The sequence below is a fragment of the Sus scrofa genome, chromosome 4, assembly GCF_000003025.6.
Source record: "Sus scrofa isolate TJ Tabasco breed Duroc chromosome 4, Sscrofa11.1, whole genome shotgun sequence".
Lineage (NCBI taxonomy): Eukaryota > Metazoa > Chordata > Mammalia > Artiodactyla > Suidae > Sus > Sus scrofa.
In genome coordinates this window covers 94,748,190-94,768,532 of record NC_010446.5, presented here as the reverse complement: position 1 = coordinate 94,768,532, position 20,343 = coordinate 94,748,190, and the positions used below count along the sequence as shown (strand labels likewise).

Sequence of the window (20,343 nt, the reverse complement as noted above, 5' to 3'; positions counted from 1 at the left end):
GACTGCGGAGACCAAACACTTGCCTGTCTCCAGGAGATGCCCGCCAGGTTCTATGGCTCTTAAAGGCCCTAGAATTTCTCGCCATATTCTAAAGTTCCAGGGGGCTTTTACTGTGTCGATCTCAGAATTCCCTATCCAGTTGCAAAAGGATAGGTAAGTCCCTAATCTCCTCCACGTTTCAGAGCAGAGGGATTAAAAGACACAGGCCTCAGACAGGCTGTGGGTGAGGCAGAGGAGACAGAAGCAGAACCTCTCATCCAAGGACATCCTGGAGGAGAAGACTTCTGGGATGAGAGAGAGCTCCCCAGGGCAGACTTATGGGTGTCAGACCAGATAAGCACAGAGCCAAAGGGCAAAGAAGGAAACTACCCCACACCAGTGAGTCAGTCACCGGAGACCCCGCCCCTTCCTGGCCCCCACCGCTCTCACCCTGTCTCTCCTCCAGGACCCCAGTCCCTCTCCCCACTCTTCAGTCCCCTAGCCTCAACCCCTCTCACCCAGGGCCCTCCTCCAGCCCAGCCTTTTCTTCTTCTCTTCCTCCTGTCTGCTCCACTTCCTCAGGGCAGGAGCCCCCTAGTTCCTGCCACCCTCATGCAGGCTCCCCTAGCCTCTACCCCTGCAAGCCCCTGATCCTGAACCATATCCCAGCCAGAAGATGTGGCCCTGCTAGGCTAAACTGTGTGACCCCCTCAGCGGTGCAGAGCTTCCTGAGCTGGGGACTGCCCGTCTCCTGTAGCCGATTCCTGTGGCGCCATCAGGGCGAGTTTCCCATCAGTGCGTTCCTGCTGGGGGCAGGCACCGGGGGGCTCCTGGCCATAGGTGAGTAGAGAGCAGGGGTCAGGGGTGGGGCCCATCTTTTTACCTTTGGCTTGACTCTGTCTCCTTAGGTCTCTTTCAGCTCCTGGTGAACCCCATGAACATCTATGAGGATCAGAAGATGGTGACGTTGTACAGCCTGGTGGGTGAGTGTCGTTAGGCTAAGGACAGTGACACTCAAGAGGCCTGTGGAACATGGTCCAGCCCTGGGTGCCCAGGAAGGAGGCTGAGCTTGTTTCTTCTGTTCCCAAGTGTCCCCTGTAGCCTCAGCCCCATCTTGGGCATTAAGGGGAAGATCCAGAGAGAAAAGGCCCCCCGTGTACAGAAGAAGACACAGTCTGTGCCTTCTAGAGTCTCCCCAATCTCAGGGACTCCCTGTTACCCCCGTGAGATAGTCTAGACCCCATGACCCTTCATAATCCCCAACTCTCCTGACCTCTCTGGCCTTATTTCCTGCTGCTCTTGATAAAATTCATTCATTCAGTATTAACTGAGCACCTGCTAAGGATTCAGCAGGGAAAAAGGTTGACAAATACCAGCTCTTTTTTCTTTTTTTTTTTTAATTTTTTTAATTTTTGCTTTTTAGGGCCGCACCTGCGGTATATGTAGGTTCCCAGGCTAGGGGTGGAATCAGAGCTACAGCTGCCAGCCTACACCACAGCTACAGTATCGCAGGATCCGAGCCAAGTCTGTGACCCGCACCACAGCTCATGGCAACGCCAGATCCTTAACCCACTGAGCGAGACCAGGGATCAAAGCCACAACCTCATGGTTCCTAGGCGGATTCATTTCTGTTACGCCATGACGGGAACTCTGTTCATTTTTTTTTTTTTTTAATAATGATTTTTATTTTTTTCCATTATACCTGGTTTACAGTGTTCTGTTAATTTTCTTTTTTTTTTTTTTCTGTCTTTTTTTTAAGCCCGCACCCGCAACACACAGAGATTCCCATGCCAGGGATCCAATCAGAGCTGTAGCTGCCGGCCTACACCACAGCTATAGCAACACACAATCCAAGCTGCGTCTGTGACCCACACCACAGCTCACGGCAACGCCATGTCCTTAACCCACTGAGCAAGGCCAGGGATCGAACCTGCATCCTCATGGATGTGAGTCAGCTTCGTTTCCGCTGAGCCACGACGGGAACTCCCTCTGTTAATTTTCTACTGTACAGCATGGTGACCCAGTTACACATATATGTATACATTCTTTTTTCTCATATTATCATGCTCCATCATAAGTGACTAGACATGGTTCCCAGTGCTACACAGCAGGATCTTACACAGCAGGATCTCATTACTTCTTTTCTTTTTTTAATGTTATGGTCACACCTATGGCATATGGAGGTTCCTGGGCTAGGGATCAAATCAAAGCCACAGCTTCAACCCACAACGAAGCTGTGGCAACACCAGATCCCTTTATCCACTGTGCTTGGCAAGGGATCAAACCTGTACCTCCAAAGCGACCCAGAGCCGCTGCAGTTGGATTCTTTTTCTTTTTTTTGTCTTTTTGCCTTTTCTAGGGCTGCACCTGTGGCATGTAGAGGTTCCCAGGCTAGGGGTCCAACTGAAGCTGCAGTTGCCGGCCTACGCCACAGCCACAGCAACACCATCTGCAACCTATACCGCAGCTGGCAACAACACCAGATTCCTCTTTTTTTTTTTTTTTTTTTTTTGCCTTTTTGCCTTTTTGCCTTTTTGCCTCTTCTAGGGCCGCTCCTGCGGCATATGGAGGTTCCCAGGATAGGGGTTGAATTGGAGCTGCAGCCGCCAGCCTAAACCAGAGCCACAGCAACGCGGGATCCAAGCCGCGTCTGCAGCCTACACCACAGCTCACGGCAATGCTGGATCTTTAACTCACTGAGCAAGGGCAGGGATTGAACCTGCAACCTTATGGTTCCTAGTCAGTCGTTAACCACTGGGCCACAATGGGAACTCCATCGCCAGATTCTTTAACCCACTGAACGAGGTCAGAGATCAAACCCACATCCTTATGGTTACTAGTTGGATTCCTAACCCGCTGAGCCACAACCGGAACTCCCATTTTCTTTCAAATTTTAGACTCCTTGAGATAACAATATATATGATACATATGACATACACATACATACATTGTAATCTATAATGCATACATATGTGTGTGTGTGTGTATATATATATATATATATATATATATTCCAGTGACTGCTATAAATCTATAATGATTTCTTTTTTTGAGATACAGTTCATGTGCAATGTTATGTTAGTTTCAGGTGTAACACATATGATTTGACTTTTGCACACAGTACAAAATGCTCACCGTGATCAATCTAGGAACCGTTTGTCCCTGAACAAAGTTATTACAATATCATTGATCATGTTCTTTTTTAAAATTGAAGTATAGTTAATTTGCAATATTATATCAGTTTCAGGCATACAACATATTGATTCAATAGTTTTATAGATTATACTCCGTTTAAAGTTATAAACTATTGACCATATTCTCTAGTGACCAAATTCTTTATGCTATATATATATTCATCCCTGTGACTTATTTGTTATATAATTGGAGGTTTCTACCCCTTAATTCCCTCCATCTATTGCTCCAGTCCCACCACCTCCAGCCCCGACACTCAGCTCTTTCATAATTTACATTCTCTTTCAAGTTTATATTCTAGGGGGGAGAGTTAGACAGTAAATGAACAAGAAATAAACAAGAGCATTTCTGGTGGTGACAAGTGCTATGGAACAAGTAAACCAAGGGGATGTGATAGAAACGGGCTGGGAGCGAGCAGTCAGGGAGGGCTTCTCAGCGAAGGTGACATTTCAATGAAGATGTTATGTCGGGAGGTGTTGGACCGCAAGAACAGAAAACCCACCTAAAAGTGGTTTAACCATAGAGGAAGTCTGTCATCACATATCACAAGTTTCAAGGTAGAGTGGTTTTAGAGTTTGGATAATTCAGCAGCACAGTAAACCCACCAAGGACCCAGCTTCCTTTTGACTTTTTTCTCTGCCGTCTTTGGCCTGTAGATCCTTCCTCTTCAGATCATGAAAAGGCCGCAGCGAATCCAGGCATCACATCCTCCTACAACATCAAAAGACCAGAGCATTCCTTCCTCAGGTCTCTCATAAGAACAAAGACAACTCCCCCACACACACACCTCTGTGGTCAGAACAGCAGCCTGTGCCCTTTCCTAAACCTCTCCCAGGCAAGGGGCGCAGAGGTGGCATTGTCACCTGTTCACGGAATGACCTACCTCCATGGCATACCAACGGGGAACGCTGCTTTCTCCCACCACTGTCTTCTAAGCTTTCTCCCACTGATGACCTCTCACACAGACCCTTAGCTTTGCAGCGATTTCAATCTGCAAGACCTAGTCCCGCTTCAGTAATTATGACTATTTTTAGGATTTAAAAGGTCCCATTCGGTCTACATCAAGATTTCAATCTCACGGCCGTCGTCAAACATCTCTTCCCTCCTTACCGCCCCCTTGCCTGCAGCTCGGGCCTGAAGCCTGGCATGGGGTGCTGCGGTGGAGAAGGGGGCATGGCCTGCGTGCTCACTTTTTTCTCCACTTCCTTCCCTTTCTGATTCTTCTGATGTCAGAAAGGGGTTTAGAAGAATTAGAGGAAAAGGGACAAAAGTCTGAAGTCATCCATACAGTTATAATTCCACCGCCCCTGCTCGGGTGACCGCTCACACCCCAGCTGTCTCAGGGGCCCCATTCCTGGTCTCGCTGGAGGCTCCATGTGGGCTGCTCAGTGCCCAGTTTCCTGCTGACCTCGAATGAAGCTCCCTGTAGCTCCTACAGGCCAACCACAGTCTTTTACTTTTTTTTTTTTTTTTTTTTTAAAGGGCAGCACCCTTGGTCCATGAAAGTTCCCAGGCTGGGTGTGGAATCAGAGCTGGAGCCACTGGTCTACACCACAGCTACAGCCATGCCAGATCCAAGCCTCATCTGCGACCTATGCCACTGCTCATGGCAACGCCGGATCCTTAACCCACTGAGCGAGGCCAGGGACTGAACCTGCATCCTCATGGATACTAATCAAGTTCTTAAGCCACTGAGCCGCAACGGGAACTCCCATGGCCTCTTACTTTTGGATGCCTCTCCCAAGCAGGCTGCCCTCTGGGCTGGGGACCCTCACAGGACCCTCAAGTCCTGCTGCCCTCTCTCCATGTGTCCACTTGTCCCAGAGGAAACGCACACAGCCTTGCCCCACCAAACTGGGAAAGCAGGGCCCATTGCAGCTGCCCTCCCCGCTCCCCTGTGTTATGAGGAGCCTGTACCACCCTCCACGTTCACTGTCCCCCCACCCTCTGGGGAGCCCCTGCGGAGCAGGCCCACCAAATCCCCTCCCTCTCCTTGTTCTGGTGGTGGTCCTGGGGTGGCCCCTCCAGGCTCTGCAGCTCCAGCCTGGAGGGATGAGCTGGGTTCCCCTTCTTGCAGCACCAGCCTCTGAAGAGTCCTCATGGAGTCTGTCACCTGACATGAGGAAGTGAACACCCATCCCCTCCACAGACTCTCCTCTGTCTGCCTACTCTCACCACTTCTCTCTACTTCCAGATTTCTGGTCTTGTTTTATGTAGACCAGTTGGCGTAGAGGAGTAGGAGACTAGTTTTGCTCTTTTGGTAAATTCCAGACAGGGGTCAGCAATCTCCATGGGGTTCTCCATTTTTATTTGTTTGTGGAAGTTCCCAGGCCAGGGATAAAACCTGTGCCACACCAGTGACCCAAGTTGCTGCAGTGACAACATTGGGTCCTTAACCCTCTGAGCCACCAGGGAACTCCTTTGGGGCTCTCCGTAGAATGTAGAGCAACTCTTGGTCAACAGTTATCCTGAGAATGCAGAGCAGCTCTTTGGCAACCCGTGTCCTCAGCTTGAATCTTTAGCCAAAAGGCCAAGACCACAGAACCAGCACTTTCATTGTCCTGTTACACCGTGCTTGGGTTAGACCGATCCAGATTTACCCCCAGGGGCCAGGGGAGGGACAGGCCATTGCCCTTGAACAAGACCCAAGTCGTGTTAGTAAGGAAGAAGGCAGAACAGACTGTGGGGTGGCACCTGACAGGGTTTGCGGCAAACCTGTATGACAAGGTGGAGCCAGCCTGGTGAAGACGGGGGGAGGGGTGCTCCTGGCATCGGGAAGAGCCAGGGCAAGGACCCGAGAGGAGGAATGTTCCAGGAACAGCAACAAGGCCCGTGTGGGCGGACATGGTGGGCGAAGGGCTGGAGAGCACGAGAACACTCCAGAAGGGCGGCAGGGGCCAGACTACCAGAGTCTGGAGACCGTGTTAGGGGAATTGTGTGATTCCAAGGGAGATGGAGGGTCTTCACGTGGCTTCAAGCAGAGAAGGGACATGGTCTGATTCACGTTTTTACAGGATCTGGCGGCCTTGTGAAAACTGAAGTTTAGGCGAGTGAGAGGGGAAGTGGAGACGAGTTAGTCCCCGTGTGGGATGCCAGGGACTCCATGAGGGCTGTGGAGACGGAACGAAGAGAAAGGACTTGGGACTTGCTTTGGGAGAACATTCTATCAGCACAGGAATCTTCTAGGTTCCCTGACCAGTTTATGCTGTTTCTTTGGCCTGGAATGCCTAACGACACTTACTCATCTTCCAGACCCAGCTGACACATCAGCTCCTTTGTCCAGCCTTCCCAGCCCCACCCCTCCCAGCAGAAATACCCACTCCCTCCTCGGCTCCCACAGCTCTTTATAAGCACCGCCCTGTGCACTTAGCACTTCATGCTGTAGTCATTTGTTTACCCGTCTGTCTGTCTCCCTGGATTACGAGCTTCAAGGAGCTCACTGTCTCCTTGCAGAGACCACAGGGAGACACATGTGAAACTGCTAAAACATAGCAGGAGGTGCCCGATCAAGGGCTAAAATTAGGGGCAGAGATGATGAGCGCTGTAGGTGTCCGAGCCCGGGGCATATGGAGGTGACCTCTCTTCTCATTGTTCCAAGCATCAGTTTCCAGAATTTTTCTCTTGCTTTCTCTGCTCCCTGAGCACCGAGAGTAAGTGTGAATTCAGTCTGGAAAGGGGAAATGTTGGCTCCCTTCCCAAACACACTCTCTCACACACACACACACACACACACACACACACACACACACACACATGCACACACCAAGTCAATCCCCAACCATGGCTTTTCAATCTCAAAACCATCTCTCCAAGCCCTTCCAGAGACTACCACACAATTGAACTCCCTAAATGACCTTTCAATAAATGAATGAATGAGTGGCCTAGAAGGCCTATCAGAATCTGTAAACGAGACCAAAGCAGTATGGTGATGGTTCTAGAAGGGAGTTTGTGAGGGGCGGGTGCTCTGCAAAACCTGGTGGGGGAAGCAGCTTCCTTACTCTGCCTCATCACCTCCTGGACTCTCCTAACAGGTTTGGGGGCCATAGGCTGGGGGACCTCCCCTCATATCCGCTGTGCCAGCCTCCTGCTAGTACCCAAGATGCTGGGCAAAGAGGGCAGGCTCTTTGTGCTGGGATATGCCTTGGCCGCCATCTATGAGGGTGAGTGTGTGTCCCTGGGTACCTGCTACTGACACTGAAGCAGTGACTCTGGTGAGAGCCAGAGTCTGGGGAAGGAGAAAGAGTGGAGGGAATCTCTAGGAGTTCCCGCTCTTGTGCAATGGGACTGGCTGCTTCTCTGGAGCACTGGGACACAGGTCCGAGCCCTGGCTGGGCACAGTCGGTTAAGGATCTGGCATTGCCACAGCTTTGGCATAGGTTGCAGCTGCAGCTCGGATCTGATCCCTGGCCCAGGAATTCCATATGCCATGGGGCAGCCAAAAAAGGGGGGGAAAAAAAAGAAGAAAGAGGAGTTCCCACTGTGGCTTAGCGGTAACAAACTTGACTAGTATTCATGAGGATGTGGATTCAATCCCTAGTCTTGCTCAGTGTGTATTTATCTAGCCTTGCTGTGAGCTGTAGAATAGGTTGCCGATATGGCTCAGATCTAGCTGTGGCTGTGGCTGTGGCTATGGCATAGGCCAGCAGCTGCAGCTCTGAATGGATCCCTTGCCTGGGAACTTCCATATGCAGCCCTAAAAATAAAAAGAAAAGAATTTTTTTTAAAAAGAACGAAAGAAAAAAAAAAAAAAAAGAGTGTGGGATCTCATCCCAGCTGTTGCAACTTGCTGTGTGTCCCCGAGAGAGTGCCTCTACATCTCTGGGCCTCCTTAGTTTACACAGGGGAAAAAAGCCAGAGGTTGCGTGAGATGACCTCTCACCAGCTTCTGGGCCCCATCAGGGTACACTTCTAGAAAGTGGTCACTGCAGGCAGAGCAGGAGCTTGGGATGGGCTGAAGAAAGTTAATTGGCTCTAGAGGGAGATAATCCACCAGGGCATCTTCCCCCAGGACCAGTGGCCAACCTGCGGCACAACCTCAATGAGGTGATAGCATCGCTGGGCTGCACCGTGGAGCTGCAGATCAACAACACCCGCGCGGCCTGGCGCGTCTCCACAGCCCCCCTGCGGGCAGTGTTCAAGGACCTGCTGGTCAGGACCCTGCAAGGGCAAGGGCCTAGGGGTTCCTCTCCCCACAGGGCCTCGATGACCTGAGCTGGGAGCTGGGACCCTGGACTAACAGTTTCTCAATGTGGGTGGTGCCAGCATTTTTGGCAGAACTGTCCCCAAACATTGCAAGATGTACCCTGGGTCCCTGGGCATGAAACGCCAGGAGTGTCCCCACCCCCATCTATTGGGACACCCCCCGCCCCCCACACCTTTCCAAACACCTGAGTAGGTGGTACTCTGGACAGCTGAGCTAGAATGTCAGGAAATGGGCCTGGCCTTGAGGAGTTTGGGAGCTTCGAGGACCAGGGGACTAGGGGACTAGGGAATTGGGTCCTGGAAGCCCAGCGGGGGGGGGGGGGTGGTCTGGAAGAACTGGAGAGCTGAGGAGTTGGGGAGATAAGGGCTGAGGGGCTTGGGAGTCGGGGACATTGAGATGGCACAGTAGTCTGAGACATTCGTGCTGAGGCGTGAAGTCCAAGGGGACCCTCCCTTGACCAGCAAGGATCTGGATGGGAGGCCTTAGGACGAGCTGGGAGCCTGGGAGGTGAGCAGAACAGAGGCAGCTGGGGAGGGGCGAGGGCTCCCAAGGACCATGAAGTGGGGAGAATTCCAGGTGAGAGGCTGTCTCGGGGCCTAGGCTCCCTATAGGCTTGAGGTAAGAACCCAAACTTGGCTAATGCGAGACAAAAAGGCTGTAGGGGCAGCAGAAGCGCTAAGTTCACATGGCTGACCCCTCCCCTCCCTCCAACCCCAGAGCAGCAAAGAGTCACTGAAAGCCGAGACTCAGAACATCACCAGCTCCTTTGAGGAACTGGATGCCCAGGTGAACAGTGAGAGTGGATACACACCTGAGGACGACGCCGAGGGCTCAGAGCAGACAGCCCAGGGTGGAGAGCCGCTCCGCATGTCAGCCTTCAGACGCCGCCTCTCCACACAGAAGATATACGAGATGAAGACAAAGCTGCGTTGCTCCCGTGAGGAGGGGGGCCTGGGGGGGGTGCGGCGCAGGGCTGGGGCTCCAGGTCAGGGGGTGGGGACCTCAGACGCCTGTTACCCCTTCCTACAGACGTGGTGAACAAGGCCATGCTCACCTGCCGCCGCTGGTTTGACCAAAAGCACCAACAGTGCATGCGACACATCTGGGTCCCGCTCCTCAAGCACCTGCTCTGCCTGCCCATGAAGTTCAAATTCTTCTGTGGCATTGCCAAGGGTCAGCACAGCAGCACGGGGGTGGGGCGCACCAGGGCTGGGGATCCGAGTCCTTGGCGACCACTGGGTAGATGTGGGGTAGGAGGGCAACGGGGGAGGGTTTTCAGCTTTGAGGACACGGCACCCTCAGAGCCCAGCCCCTCCACTGACTGGGCTTGTGACCCAGGTAAGTTTATAGCAAGGCTCTCAGCTTTGTCCCTCCATCTGAAAGATGGGCATAAAGATAGTGCTTATCCCATTAGGGGTTTCTGATGATTTCAGTGGATAAGACATGTAAAGCTGGTAACAGAGCCGGCACACAGAGGAATTGCTCCATTAAATATCGGCTATCCTGGACTTCCCGGGTGGCTCAGTGGTTTAAGGATATGGCATTGTCAGTGCTGTGGGGCAGATCCCTGGTTTGGGAATGCCATATGCCATGGGCGTACCCCCAAAAATATTGGCTATCATTATTAATATTTGGTATAGTTATAGGCAGGTGAAGAAATGGGGGGGAAAAATCCGGCCCTGGTTCTGGGGAAAAGAGGAGAGTGAAGAGAGGAAGGGCTCGGGGTGGTAGAAAGTCACCGGCAGGAGTTCCCATCATGGCTCAATAGTAACAAACCCAACTAGTATCCATGAGGATGCAGGTTCGATCCCTGGTCTCAGTGGGTTAAGGATCCGGTGTTGCTGTGAGCTGTGGTGTAGGTTACAGATGCCGCTCGGATCCTGTGTTGCTGTGGCTGTGGTGCAGGCCAGCAGCAGTAGCTCCGCTAGCCTGGGAACTTCCATATGCCAAGGGTGCAGCCCTAAAGATCACTGCCAGAGTTCCCACTGTGGTGCGATGGGTTTGGCAGTGTCTCTGGAGCGCTGAGACATAGGTTCAATTCTCAGCCAAGGAGTTCCCATTGCGGCTCAGCAGGTTAAGAACCCAACTAGTATCCATGAGGAGGCAGGTTTGATCCCTGGCCTCGCTCCGTGGGTAAGGATCCAGCATTGCCACAAGCTGTGGCAAAGGTTGCAGATGTGGCTTGGATCTGGTGTTGCTGTGGCTATGGCACAGGCCAGCAGCTGCAGCTCTGATTAGACCCCTAGTCTGGGAACTTCCATAAGCCGAGGGTGCAGCCCTAAAAAATAAATAAATAAATAAACAAGCCAACCCACTAACCCAGCGGAGCACAGTGGGTTAAGGATCCAGCAGTGGCACAGATTGCAGTTTCAGCTTGGATCTGATCCTCTGATCCCTGGCCTGGTAACTCCATAAGCCATGGCAGCCAAAAAAAAAAAAAAAGGAAGTCACCGGCAGAGAGACAGAAAAGCAGGCGGGATGAAAAGGCTCTTGGGAAGGGACGACTGGAGGCCGGGGCTCAGGGAAGCCCCTGACCTGGCCCCACTGCCCACTAGTGATGGAAGTTTGGTGCCGCAGTCGCATCCCAGTGGAAGGCAACTTTGGGCAAACCTATGACTCCCTCAACCAGTCTATTCGTGGCCTGGAGGGGGAATTTTCAGCCACTATTAACCTCAAGGTAGGAGGGGCATCGGGTGAGGGTGGGGGGAGACAGGGAGTGGGAGGAGGGCACAGGGACCAGGGCTTGAGGGAGAGGGCTCAGGAGGGAGGGGGCAGGCTGTGAGGGAGGGGGAACGATGTTGGTGTGAGGGGACAGGCGGGGTGCCAAGCCTGTGGCTGGCCCGCAGGGCCCTGACCCGGGGCCTAATGGTCAGCCAGGTGTGAGAGGGTGGCAGCTCATACAAGGGCAGGGGAGCAAGACCGTGTCAAGAAGGGCATCGGCCACTCTTAAAGTCCCGGGAAGAGCTGGACCCAAGAGTGGGGCATTAGGAGAAAGGCACCACGGAGAGGCTGGGGGGTTGGGCCTGGGCCTCTGAGTTTGTACCCAGGTCCTCTCCCAGGAAGAGAAGCGGGCCGGGATGCTGGGCCTCAACACGAGCTGGGAACACGTGAGCACCGAGGTGCGAGACTACGTGAGACGTCAGGAGGCACAGCTGGAGTGGGCCCTGGGGCTGCTGCGGGTGCTGCTCTCCTGCACCTTCCTGCTGGTCCTCCGAGCGTAAGTCTTGAAGCTCCACCCCAAGCCCCGCCCACCACTCCAAGCCCCGCCCCCGCCCCAACCCCTCCTCCAACTCCCACCCCTGAGTCCCAGACCCCAGCTGCAGACCCACCTCAGGCTCTGAATGTGACTGTTCTTGTGCCTTTAACGCGGCCTTTTTCTAAAGCTGGGTTCCTTGTTTACACAAAGTTAAAGGAAATATGGACATTTTGTCAGAAGAAACGTTACCGTGTTCCCACCTCCTGAAAGGGCGACCCGTCTTTATCTACCTCCTTCAGCCCTTTATCCTGACGCTGAGTTTTTTTTTTTTTTTAACTTTTAGCTTTGACTTTTGATTTTTTTTCTTGCCCTTCATATTCCCCTTGGCTCTGACTTTGTGCCGTTTTTATCGTCCAATTCTGCTTTCATTTTCTCCCGCCTGCTGCGTTGGCAGCTACTTTCCCTCCATTTGGACCAAAGTCCTCAACCCCACCCAGCCTGGCGTCCAGCTGGGCTGTCCTGGGCCTCACTCTGCTCCCCTGCTGACCTCTGGACCCTGTACTTCCTGTCTCCACCCCCGAATGCCTGGGAGGAGCAGGGGCTGGGCAGGGGCTGGGCACAGGGGTTCCTGATCTGTCTGCCCCTATTTGTGGGGCTAGAGCAACTGCAAATGAGTGGTTGTGTGGATGCCCAGGGCCCTGTCGGAGGACAAAGATGAAGGAGCCATATTCTTGCCCTCAAGAGACTCATGATCTAGGGGATGCAAGAGAGGCAGCCACAAAACAGAGATGGTTCAGAGTTCTCGTTGTGGCTCAGTGATAATGAACCTGACTAGTATCCTTGAGGACATGGGTTTGATCCCTGGCCTCAGTGGGTTAAGGATCCGTGGGCATTGCTGTGAGCTCTGGTGCAGGTTGCAGATATGGCTCGGATCTAGCATTGCTGTGGCCGTGGAGTAGGCCAGCAGCTACAGTTCCGATTTGACCCCTAGCCTGGGAACTTCCATATGCTGTGGGTGCGCTCTAAAAAGAAAAAAGAAATAAACAAAAAACTGGCGATGGTTCAAGGGCTATACTATGAACTGGTTGTGGGGCCAGGTATGGGAGCTGAGGAGGTGCTCCTGCAAGGGCCATAACTGGGCTTCAAGAGGCTGCAGATAGGAAGTCATGGTCAAGAAGAGGAAAGGGGAGTTCCCGTTGTGGCACAGCGGAAACAAATCCGACTAGGGACCCGCAATCAAGGTTGTGGGTTCGATCCCTTGCCTCACTCAATGGGTTAAAGATCCAGCATTGTGGTGAGCTGTGGTGTAGGTTGCAGACTCCGATCCCACGTAGCTGTGGCTGTGGCTGTGGCCAGCAGCTACAGCTCCAATTCAACCCCTAGCCTGGGAACCTCCACATGCCGTTAGTGTGGCCCTAAAAAGCAAAAAAAAAAAAAGAAAGAAAAAAGAAAAAGAAAAAGAAAAAGAAAGTTATTCTCTTGGCCAGGATTCCATCACATGTGAGATGTGCAAGGCAGAGGCTGGGGTTGAGGACTGGGCTGAAGTGGCCATGGCCAGAACAGTCTGGAAATCCCTCCAAGAGGGCCCTGAACTGCCCCCACCCCCATTCCCCACCCATTGCAGGGTTGCAGAGTGGACTGGAGAAGCCTGCAGGGAGGGAGGCTATGGGAGGTCAGAGGTTAGGTAGGGAGCCTGGCTGGAGTGGGGTGTGGCAGGAAGTTGCTCTGAGATGGAGGGAGGAAGAGTGAAGGTGTCACAGGTCTCAGAGCCAGTTTGGGGAGGGAAGGAAGAAGGCACGGAATCAATAGCCACTTGCAGGCTTTCAGCCTGGGTGAGGTCCCTCCCTGCGGGGGCAGAGCTGGCGCGGGGGTGGGGCCAGACTCAGGGGGGGCCAGACTCAGGAGGCCCCAGCGGGCCCAGCCGCCGTAGGTCTCTCCACAAGGGGGCGCTCACAGTCTTTCTTTGCATGTACAGTTATTTCTATCTTAAAGGCAAAGATGTAGATTTTTACAGGGTCCCAGAACCCATAGCATTGGAACTTATGTTTCACAGTTTACAGAGCTTATTTCATGTACTTTTACAGTTTTAAACACATTTCCAACAATTAACATTTTTTCCCTCAGGAAACGGAAGCATTATGGGGGACTTGGGAGAGACACAGAAGAGAGCTCCATTGGTGCAGGCACACACTCACACTCACACACAGCCAGCCCTGCTGTACTCAAGGGAGTGTCAGACGAGAAGGGAAATAGTTTTGGAATGAGTTTTGCTTGAAGTGACCTCCAGGAGATGTTTGGAAGGCTCTCCTGAGAGGCAGGGACTTGAGAGGTGAATGCGGGAGTCAGTGGGTCAGGTGATGTCTGCAACCTTGCCGGTTTCCCGTCTCCGTGCCTTTGTTCCTGCTCTTTCCTCTGCTTGATATACTTCCTGAAGGTTCCATGCCTGGGAAACCCTTCCCTAGCTCCCAGCCACACGCGTGCTCTAACATGACCCATCCCTCCTCTCCTCTGTTATGTCTCATCAGTATGTATGTTTTTCACTGGACTGGGGGCGGCTGGGGGGCAGGAGGGAGCTCCGTCTTCTTCTAGGACACAGATGGTGCTCAGTGCACGCTGAGAGGCTGGCCAATGACTGTGCATCAGAGAAGCCCATGGCTGGGGGTGGGTGACCCTGGAGGCGACCAAGGCACCCTCACCCACAGGTGCTTCTCCTACGTGGACAATTATAACGGGGACATCCGCTTCGACAACATCTATATCAGCACCTACTTCTGCCAGATCGATGATCGCAGGAAGAAGCTGGTGAGTGGGCACAGCCCGGCCCAAGGGGGCCCTGCTCTGTGCCCTGTGTGGCTTCCCGCTCCAGGAGGGCAGAGCGGAAGGGGAGGGGGCACACCGGGTTTCTCCCTGTGTGGACCTTGTTCCCAGGGCAAGCGGACTCTGCTGCCGCTCCGCAAAGCTGAGAAGAAAACTGTCATCTTCCCCAGGGATCCCATGATCCAGGCCTCAGAAATGAAAAATGTGGTGAGGCTGGTGGGAGGGCAGGCCGCCAGATCCTACTAGAGGCAGGGGTCTGAGGGGTGGGGGGCAAAGGTGGCAGAGCGGGCTCTGCGCCAGGGCAGGTGGCGCTGCCCAGCTCTGCCCCTCCTGCTCGCTGGGCAGATACGGGAGCTCTTGGAGACCCTGCCTGTGCTGCTGCTGCTGGGGGTGCTGTGTGGCCTGGACGGGGCCCTCTACTCCATCTTCGACACCATCCGCCACCACTCCTTCCTGCAGTACTCCTTCCGCAGTGAGCGAGCTCGGGGAGAGGCGGGGAGGCTCCCAGCCCAGGAGACACCCCCTGAAGAGCACCCACCCCTGTGCGGCCACCCCACCCCAATTCTTCCCATTTTGTCACCTCCTTCTGCATCTCAGCCCCTCCCCGTCCTCCCCAACCCCGGGCTGGAATACCAGCCCTGAAACCTGACAGCTGTCACTGGGGTTCTCAGTTTCCAACCTTCCTTTGTATCTTCCAAAGGGAGGGGTTCGTGTGCAGGGAAGGGATGGCAAGTTGGGTGCAGCTGAGAGGTTTTCTTTTTCTTTTTAGGGCCGTACCTGTGGCACATGGAGGTTCCCAGGCTAGGGGTCGAATTGGAACTGCAGCTGCTGCTGGCCACAGCCACAGCAATGCCAGATCCAAGCCATGCATGTGATCTACACCACAGCTGATGGCAATGCCGGATCCTTAACCCACTGAGTGAGGCCAGAGATCGAACCCACATCCTCAAGGTTACTAGTCTGGTTCTGTGCCACAACGGGAACTCTGCCGAGATGTATGTCTATGCCTTGACCTCTCCCATACATCCAATCCCTGTCTGCCCCATCCCCTTATCTCCAATTCTTTCCTCCAATACTCCCCCCACACACTATGGCCCCTGTCCTGGCCTCAGGCAGTCATAAACTGGAGGTGAAAGTCGGGGGAGACTCCATGCTGGCCCGGCTTCTTCGGAAAACTATTGGGGCTCTGAACACGTCCTCGGAGACAGTGGTGGAATCGAACAACATGCGTGAGTGATGCTGAAAGTTTTCTTTCCAAGAGTTGGGGGGAGTTCCCATTGTGTATCAATGGGTTAAGAACCTGACTAGTATCCATCAGGATGAGTGTTCAATCCCCGGCCTCGCTCGGTGGGTTAAGGTCCCCGAGTTGCCGGGAGCTGAGGTGGAGGTTGCAGATGCGGCTCAGATCCAGTGTGGCTTGTGACTGTGGTATAGGCTGGCAACCGCAGCTCCAATTCAACCCCTAGCCCGGGAACTTCCATATGCTGAAGGTACAGCCCTAAAAAGAATAAAAAAAAAGAGGTAGGGGACTGACTGGGCCTTGGCAGCGAGAGGGGGTCGGCGTGCTTGTGTTAGAGAAATCAGAGCAGGAAACATCAGGTCAGGTTCGAAGAGTTGGAAACTGACAGGCTTGGGTCAGAGGGGCTGAGGGCTGGGGCCTTGGGACCAGAGGGGCCCGGCCCTTTGGAGCAATGCTGTTCAGCAGAACTTTCTGCAGTGATGGAACATTTCTACATCTGTGCCATGTTGAGCAAAGAGCTTCATGGGCCTGGTGGCTGCAGTATTGATGACACAGCCCTGCAGGATGAGGAGCCGCCAGGGGGAGAGCTGGAAAATCAGAGATCTAAGCCACGCCCCCACTGGCATGGGGAGGTCAACCTGGAGAGGAGCAGCGGGCAGACCGGCTGATGGCCCCATCCCCTCCCGCAGCCTGCCTGCCCCAGCCTGTGCCCCTGAGTCCCAGCGCCTATGTGAGGGCTGCGCTACCAAGCGGCCTGCTGGTGTGTCTCTGCCTGCTCCAGGCTTTCGGCTACCGGCTCCGGAGAGTCATCGCAGCCTTCTACTTCCCCAAGGTGTGCCCTGTCCCAACCTCGACACCCCTAGCGTGCACACACACACACACACCACACACACACACACACCAGCCTGCGCCCAGCCCCCCACCAGCCCCAACTTTGGGGGACGCCTTCTTCCTCTGTACTGTCTCTCTGGCCCCAGCGAGAGAAGAAGCGGATCCTCTTCCTCTACAACGATCTCCTGAGGAAGAGAGTGGCCTTCACCCAACTGAGGAGGGCCGCCATCGTGAGGCGGGCGAGACAGCAGAGGGCTCCAGTAAGTCCAGGCTTGCACTCTTGTGCCCCCACCCCCGCCGCCCCGACTGGGTCTGAGAACTGAGGGGGAGGGGCCTCTCCCTTCAGTCCACCCAGCCTCCACCAAGGTCCCAGGCCTACTGATCACAGTGAGTTCTGGTGAGATGCATGCTAAGTGTCACCCAGCTCCTGGAGGGCAAAGCGATGTACATCTCTGGACCCCAGGATTCAGCCCAGCCTGGGAAGCAGACAGTAAAGGGGAATCAGATTTGATACAGTTGGGTCAGAGGAAAGCAAGAGAGGTTCAGCAGAAACAAGGGACCCTGCGGCTTAGCAGGTTAAGAACTCGACATAGGAATTCCCATCGTGCCTCAAAGGTAACAAACCCAACTAGTATCCATGAGGACACAGGTTGAATCCCTGGCCCTGCTCAGTGGGTTAAGGATTAGGCATTGCCATGAGCTGCAGTGCAGGTCACAGATGGGTCTCGGATATGGCCTTGCTGTGGGTAGGCTGGCAGCTGCAGCCCTGGTTCTTTCCCTAGCCTGGAAACTTCCATATGCCGTGGGTGTGCCCCCCCCCCCAAAGGATCTGACATAGTGTCCGGGAGGATGTGGGTTTTATCCCTGGCTTCACTCAGTGCATTAAAAGGATCTGGTGTTGCTGCAAGCTATAGCTGGCTCAGATCCAGTGTTGCTGTGGCTGTGGTGTAGGCCAGCAGCTGCAGCTCCGTTTCAACCCCAGCCCAGCATTTCTATATGCTGCAGGTGCAGCCATTGGGGTGGGGGCGGGGGAAGAAAGAAGGGGCCTAGGGCAAGGCCACAGGTTCTTCTGAGAGGGATGCAGTGCAGATCCTGGGAGGGAGGGTGGGTAGGCAGGTGGGCTGGGATCAGTGAGGCCTCATGAAAAGGTATGTGGTATAACAGAGCACACGGTCAGAAGAATCAGGTTCTAATCCACACTCCCTCATTAAGCTGTGTAGCCTTGGCCATGGTCTTCCCTGAAGTGCAGTTTTTCCCTCTGAAGAATAGGAGTTTGGACAGATCTGTATGGCCTGCTCGCTAGAATCAGTAATAGAATGGTGGTCAGATGTGGGGCTCTGGTACCAGAGGGCCTGGGTTTGAATCCTGGCTCCTCCCCTTCTTACTATGACTTAATTAAATGCTGAGCTTTCATTGGTTTTTACCTTCTGTAAAATGGAATTAACTCCCCCATCTAGTTGTAGTAAGGATTTTTTTTTTTTTTTGCCTTTGTACCATTTCTAGGGCCGCTTCACAGCATATGGAGATTCCCAGGCTAGTGGTCTAATCAGAGCTGTAACTGCCAGCCTACGCCACAGCCACGCCAGATCCAAGCCGCGTCCGCAACCTACACCACAGCTCACAGCAACACCGGATCCTTAACCCACTGAACAAGACCAGGGATCGAGCCCACAACCTCATGGTTCCTAGTCGGATTCGTTAACCACTGAGCCACAACAGGAACTCCTGTAGTAAGGATTAAATGAGTTTCACTGTCATGATGCAGGCACGTAATTCATTGTGTGATCCTAGGCAAGTAACCACCTCTCCAAGCATCAGTTTTCTTGCCTGAAAAAGAGATGATGATAATAACAATATCTGCCTTCCATGGTTATTTTTTGAATTGAGTCAATTTACTTACAGTTTCTTGGTACAGGACCCACATTACTTAAAAAAAGTGTGGCAGCCGTTCTTATTCAATCAGCCCTAAGAAAGCTCTGAAAAGTGAGAGACTGTGTTTGCTTGACTTTTTCCTTCAGTGCCTAGAATCTCCAACTCCCATGATGCACAATAGGGGCTGAATGAATGTCTGATGAAAAAAATTAGCATACCATGCGAGCCGGTGAGCGTCATGTCCCCCTATTCCACCATCTTGATGCGGCCTCTTAAGAAACCCACTCAAAATGAACATACTGGAGTTCCCGTCGCGGCTCAGTGGTTAACGTATCCGACTAGGAACCATGAGGTTGCAGGTTCGATCCCTGGCCTTGCTCAGTGGGTTAAGGATCCGGCATTGCTGTGACCTGTGGTGTAGGTCGCAGATGCAGTTCGGTTGCTGCATTGCTGTGGCTCTGGCATAGGCCGGCGGCTACAGCTCTGATTCGACCCCTAGCCTGGGAACCTCCATATGCTGTGGGAGCGGCCCAAGAAATGGAAAAAAGACAAAAAAAAAAAAAAAAAGAAGAAGGCCAAGCCGAAGAGTTCTGCATTTTTCTGGCAGGAAGTGGGGCCCCTGGAGTCTCTTGAGCAAAGAGTGACATGATAAAGTAGCCTGAGAATTCCTGGCAATTGTGTGGAGAGAAGGTGGGGTGAGGGGGAGGGAGCATAATGAGCCAGGCTTATGATTTGGAATCAAGGTACCTAGGTCCAGCCAGGTTTGGTTATTTCCTGGCTGTCTGCCTTTGGAAAAATCACCTAACATTTGTGAGATTCATCTTTCTTACATATAAGGTGGGGGAACACAGTAGTAATAGTCTTACCTGCCCTACTCACTTCTCAGCCCCAAGGTAAGAATCAAATTAAGACACATTTGGGGAGGAGTTCCCCATGAGGCACAGTGGAAACGAATCTGACTAGTAACCATGAGGTTGCGGTTTGATCCTTGGCCTCGCCCAGTGGGTTAAGGATATAGTGTTGCCGTGAGCTGTGGTGTGGGTCGCAGACAAGTCTCAGATCCTGCGTGGCTGTAGCTGTGGTGCAGGTCGGCAGCTGTAGCTCCAATTCGACCCCTAGCCTGGGAACCTCTGTATGCTGCGGGTGCGGCCCGAAAAAGAAAAAAAAGAACAAGACAAATTATGGGAAAGTGTAAATGATGATGATTGTTGCTGTTACTGGTTGGTTCCTCCCAAGGCTGCATCCTCCCACTTCATCACGGAGGGAGGCTCACGGAGTGAAGGATGCTCTCTAGGATCCACTTCTTAGCAACCTTGTCTTCCAGGGTCTTCTGTGCCCAAGCTGGCTTCCCCCAACATGTAGACATAGTCAGTCCTTCAGACAAGAAGTGCTGTCCAATAACCCCTTCTCTCCTCCCTGCTCCTCGAAGAGCTCTAAACCTGCCTTGCCTGCCAACAGCGCCGCCGCCTGGCGGACATCCTGCACCGCCGCTGTCCTCTCTTGCGCCCCTGGCTCCGCCGGCGATGCGTGGTGTGCCAGGCATCCGAGACGCCCGAGTCCTACGTGTGCCCTACGCCTGACTGCGAGGCGGTGTACTGCCGATCCTGCTGGAACGATATGCGGCAGCGGTGCCCGGTCTGCACACCCCGCGAGGAGCTCTCCTCCTCCGCCTACAGCGACAGCAACGATGACGCTACCTATGCAGAGTGAAGGGGGTTCCTCCTCGCTCTCCCACATGCTCCTTCCTGTTTAATAAATGCTTAGTACACTCCTGTTGCCCGCGCTTCGCAGGGGTCCGATAAGGGAGGGCGAGCCCCGCTCTGCATGGCGGGCAATCAAGGGAATTGATCCGCCTGATCCGGGCAGACCCGGGCTTCAGGACACGCGGCTGGCAGGAACGGGTCCAGACCCAGGGCCAGGTGTAGGCGCGACTCCCAAGCCGGTCGGACCAGGCCTCCGCTCCCACCCTGCACAGTAGCCAGAAAGTGGCGGGACAAACCAGCTAGGGCAGCG

The 20,343-nt window shown here is 53.5% G+C and overlaps 1 protein-coding gene across 1 annotated transcript; it reads left to right on the top strand.

Annotated features, from left to right (window-relative positions):
• DCST1 (DC-STAMP domain containing 1) lies at positions 211-20,103 on the top strand. The gene is made up of 16 exons (XM_021089738.1): positions 211-378; positions 694-819; positions 888-962; positions 7,203-7,331; positions 8,180-8,319; positions 9,092-9,311; positions 9,404-9,547; positions 10,930-11,051; positions 11,434-11,591; positions 14,273-14,372; positions 14,499-14,594; positions 14,733-14,859; positions 15,500-15,616; positions 16,317-16,459; positions 16,605-16,718; positions 19,789-20,103. The coding sequence occupies exons 1-16, from the start codon at positions 318-320 to the stop codon at positions 20,038-20,040; spliced, it is 2,124 nt and encodes a 707-aa protein (XP_020945397.1). The 5' UTR covers positions 211-317; the 3' UTR covers positions 20,041-20,103.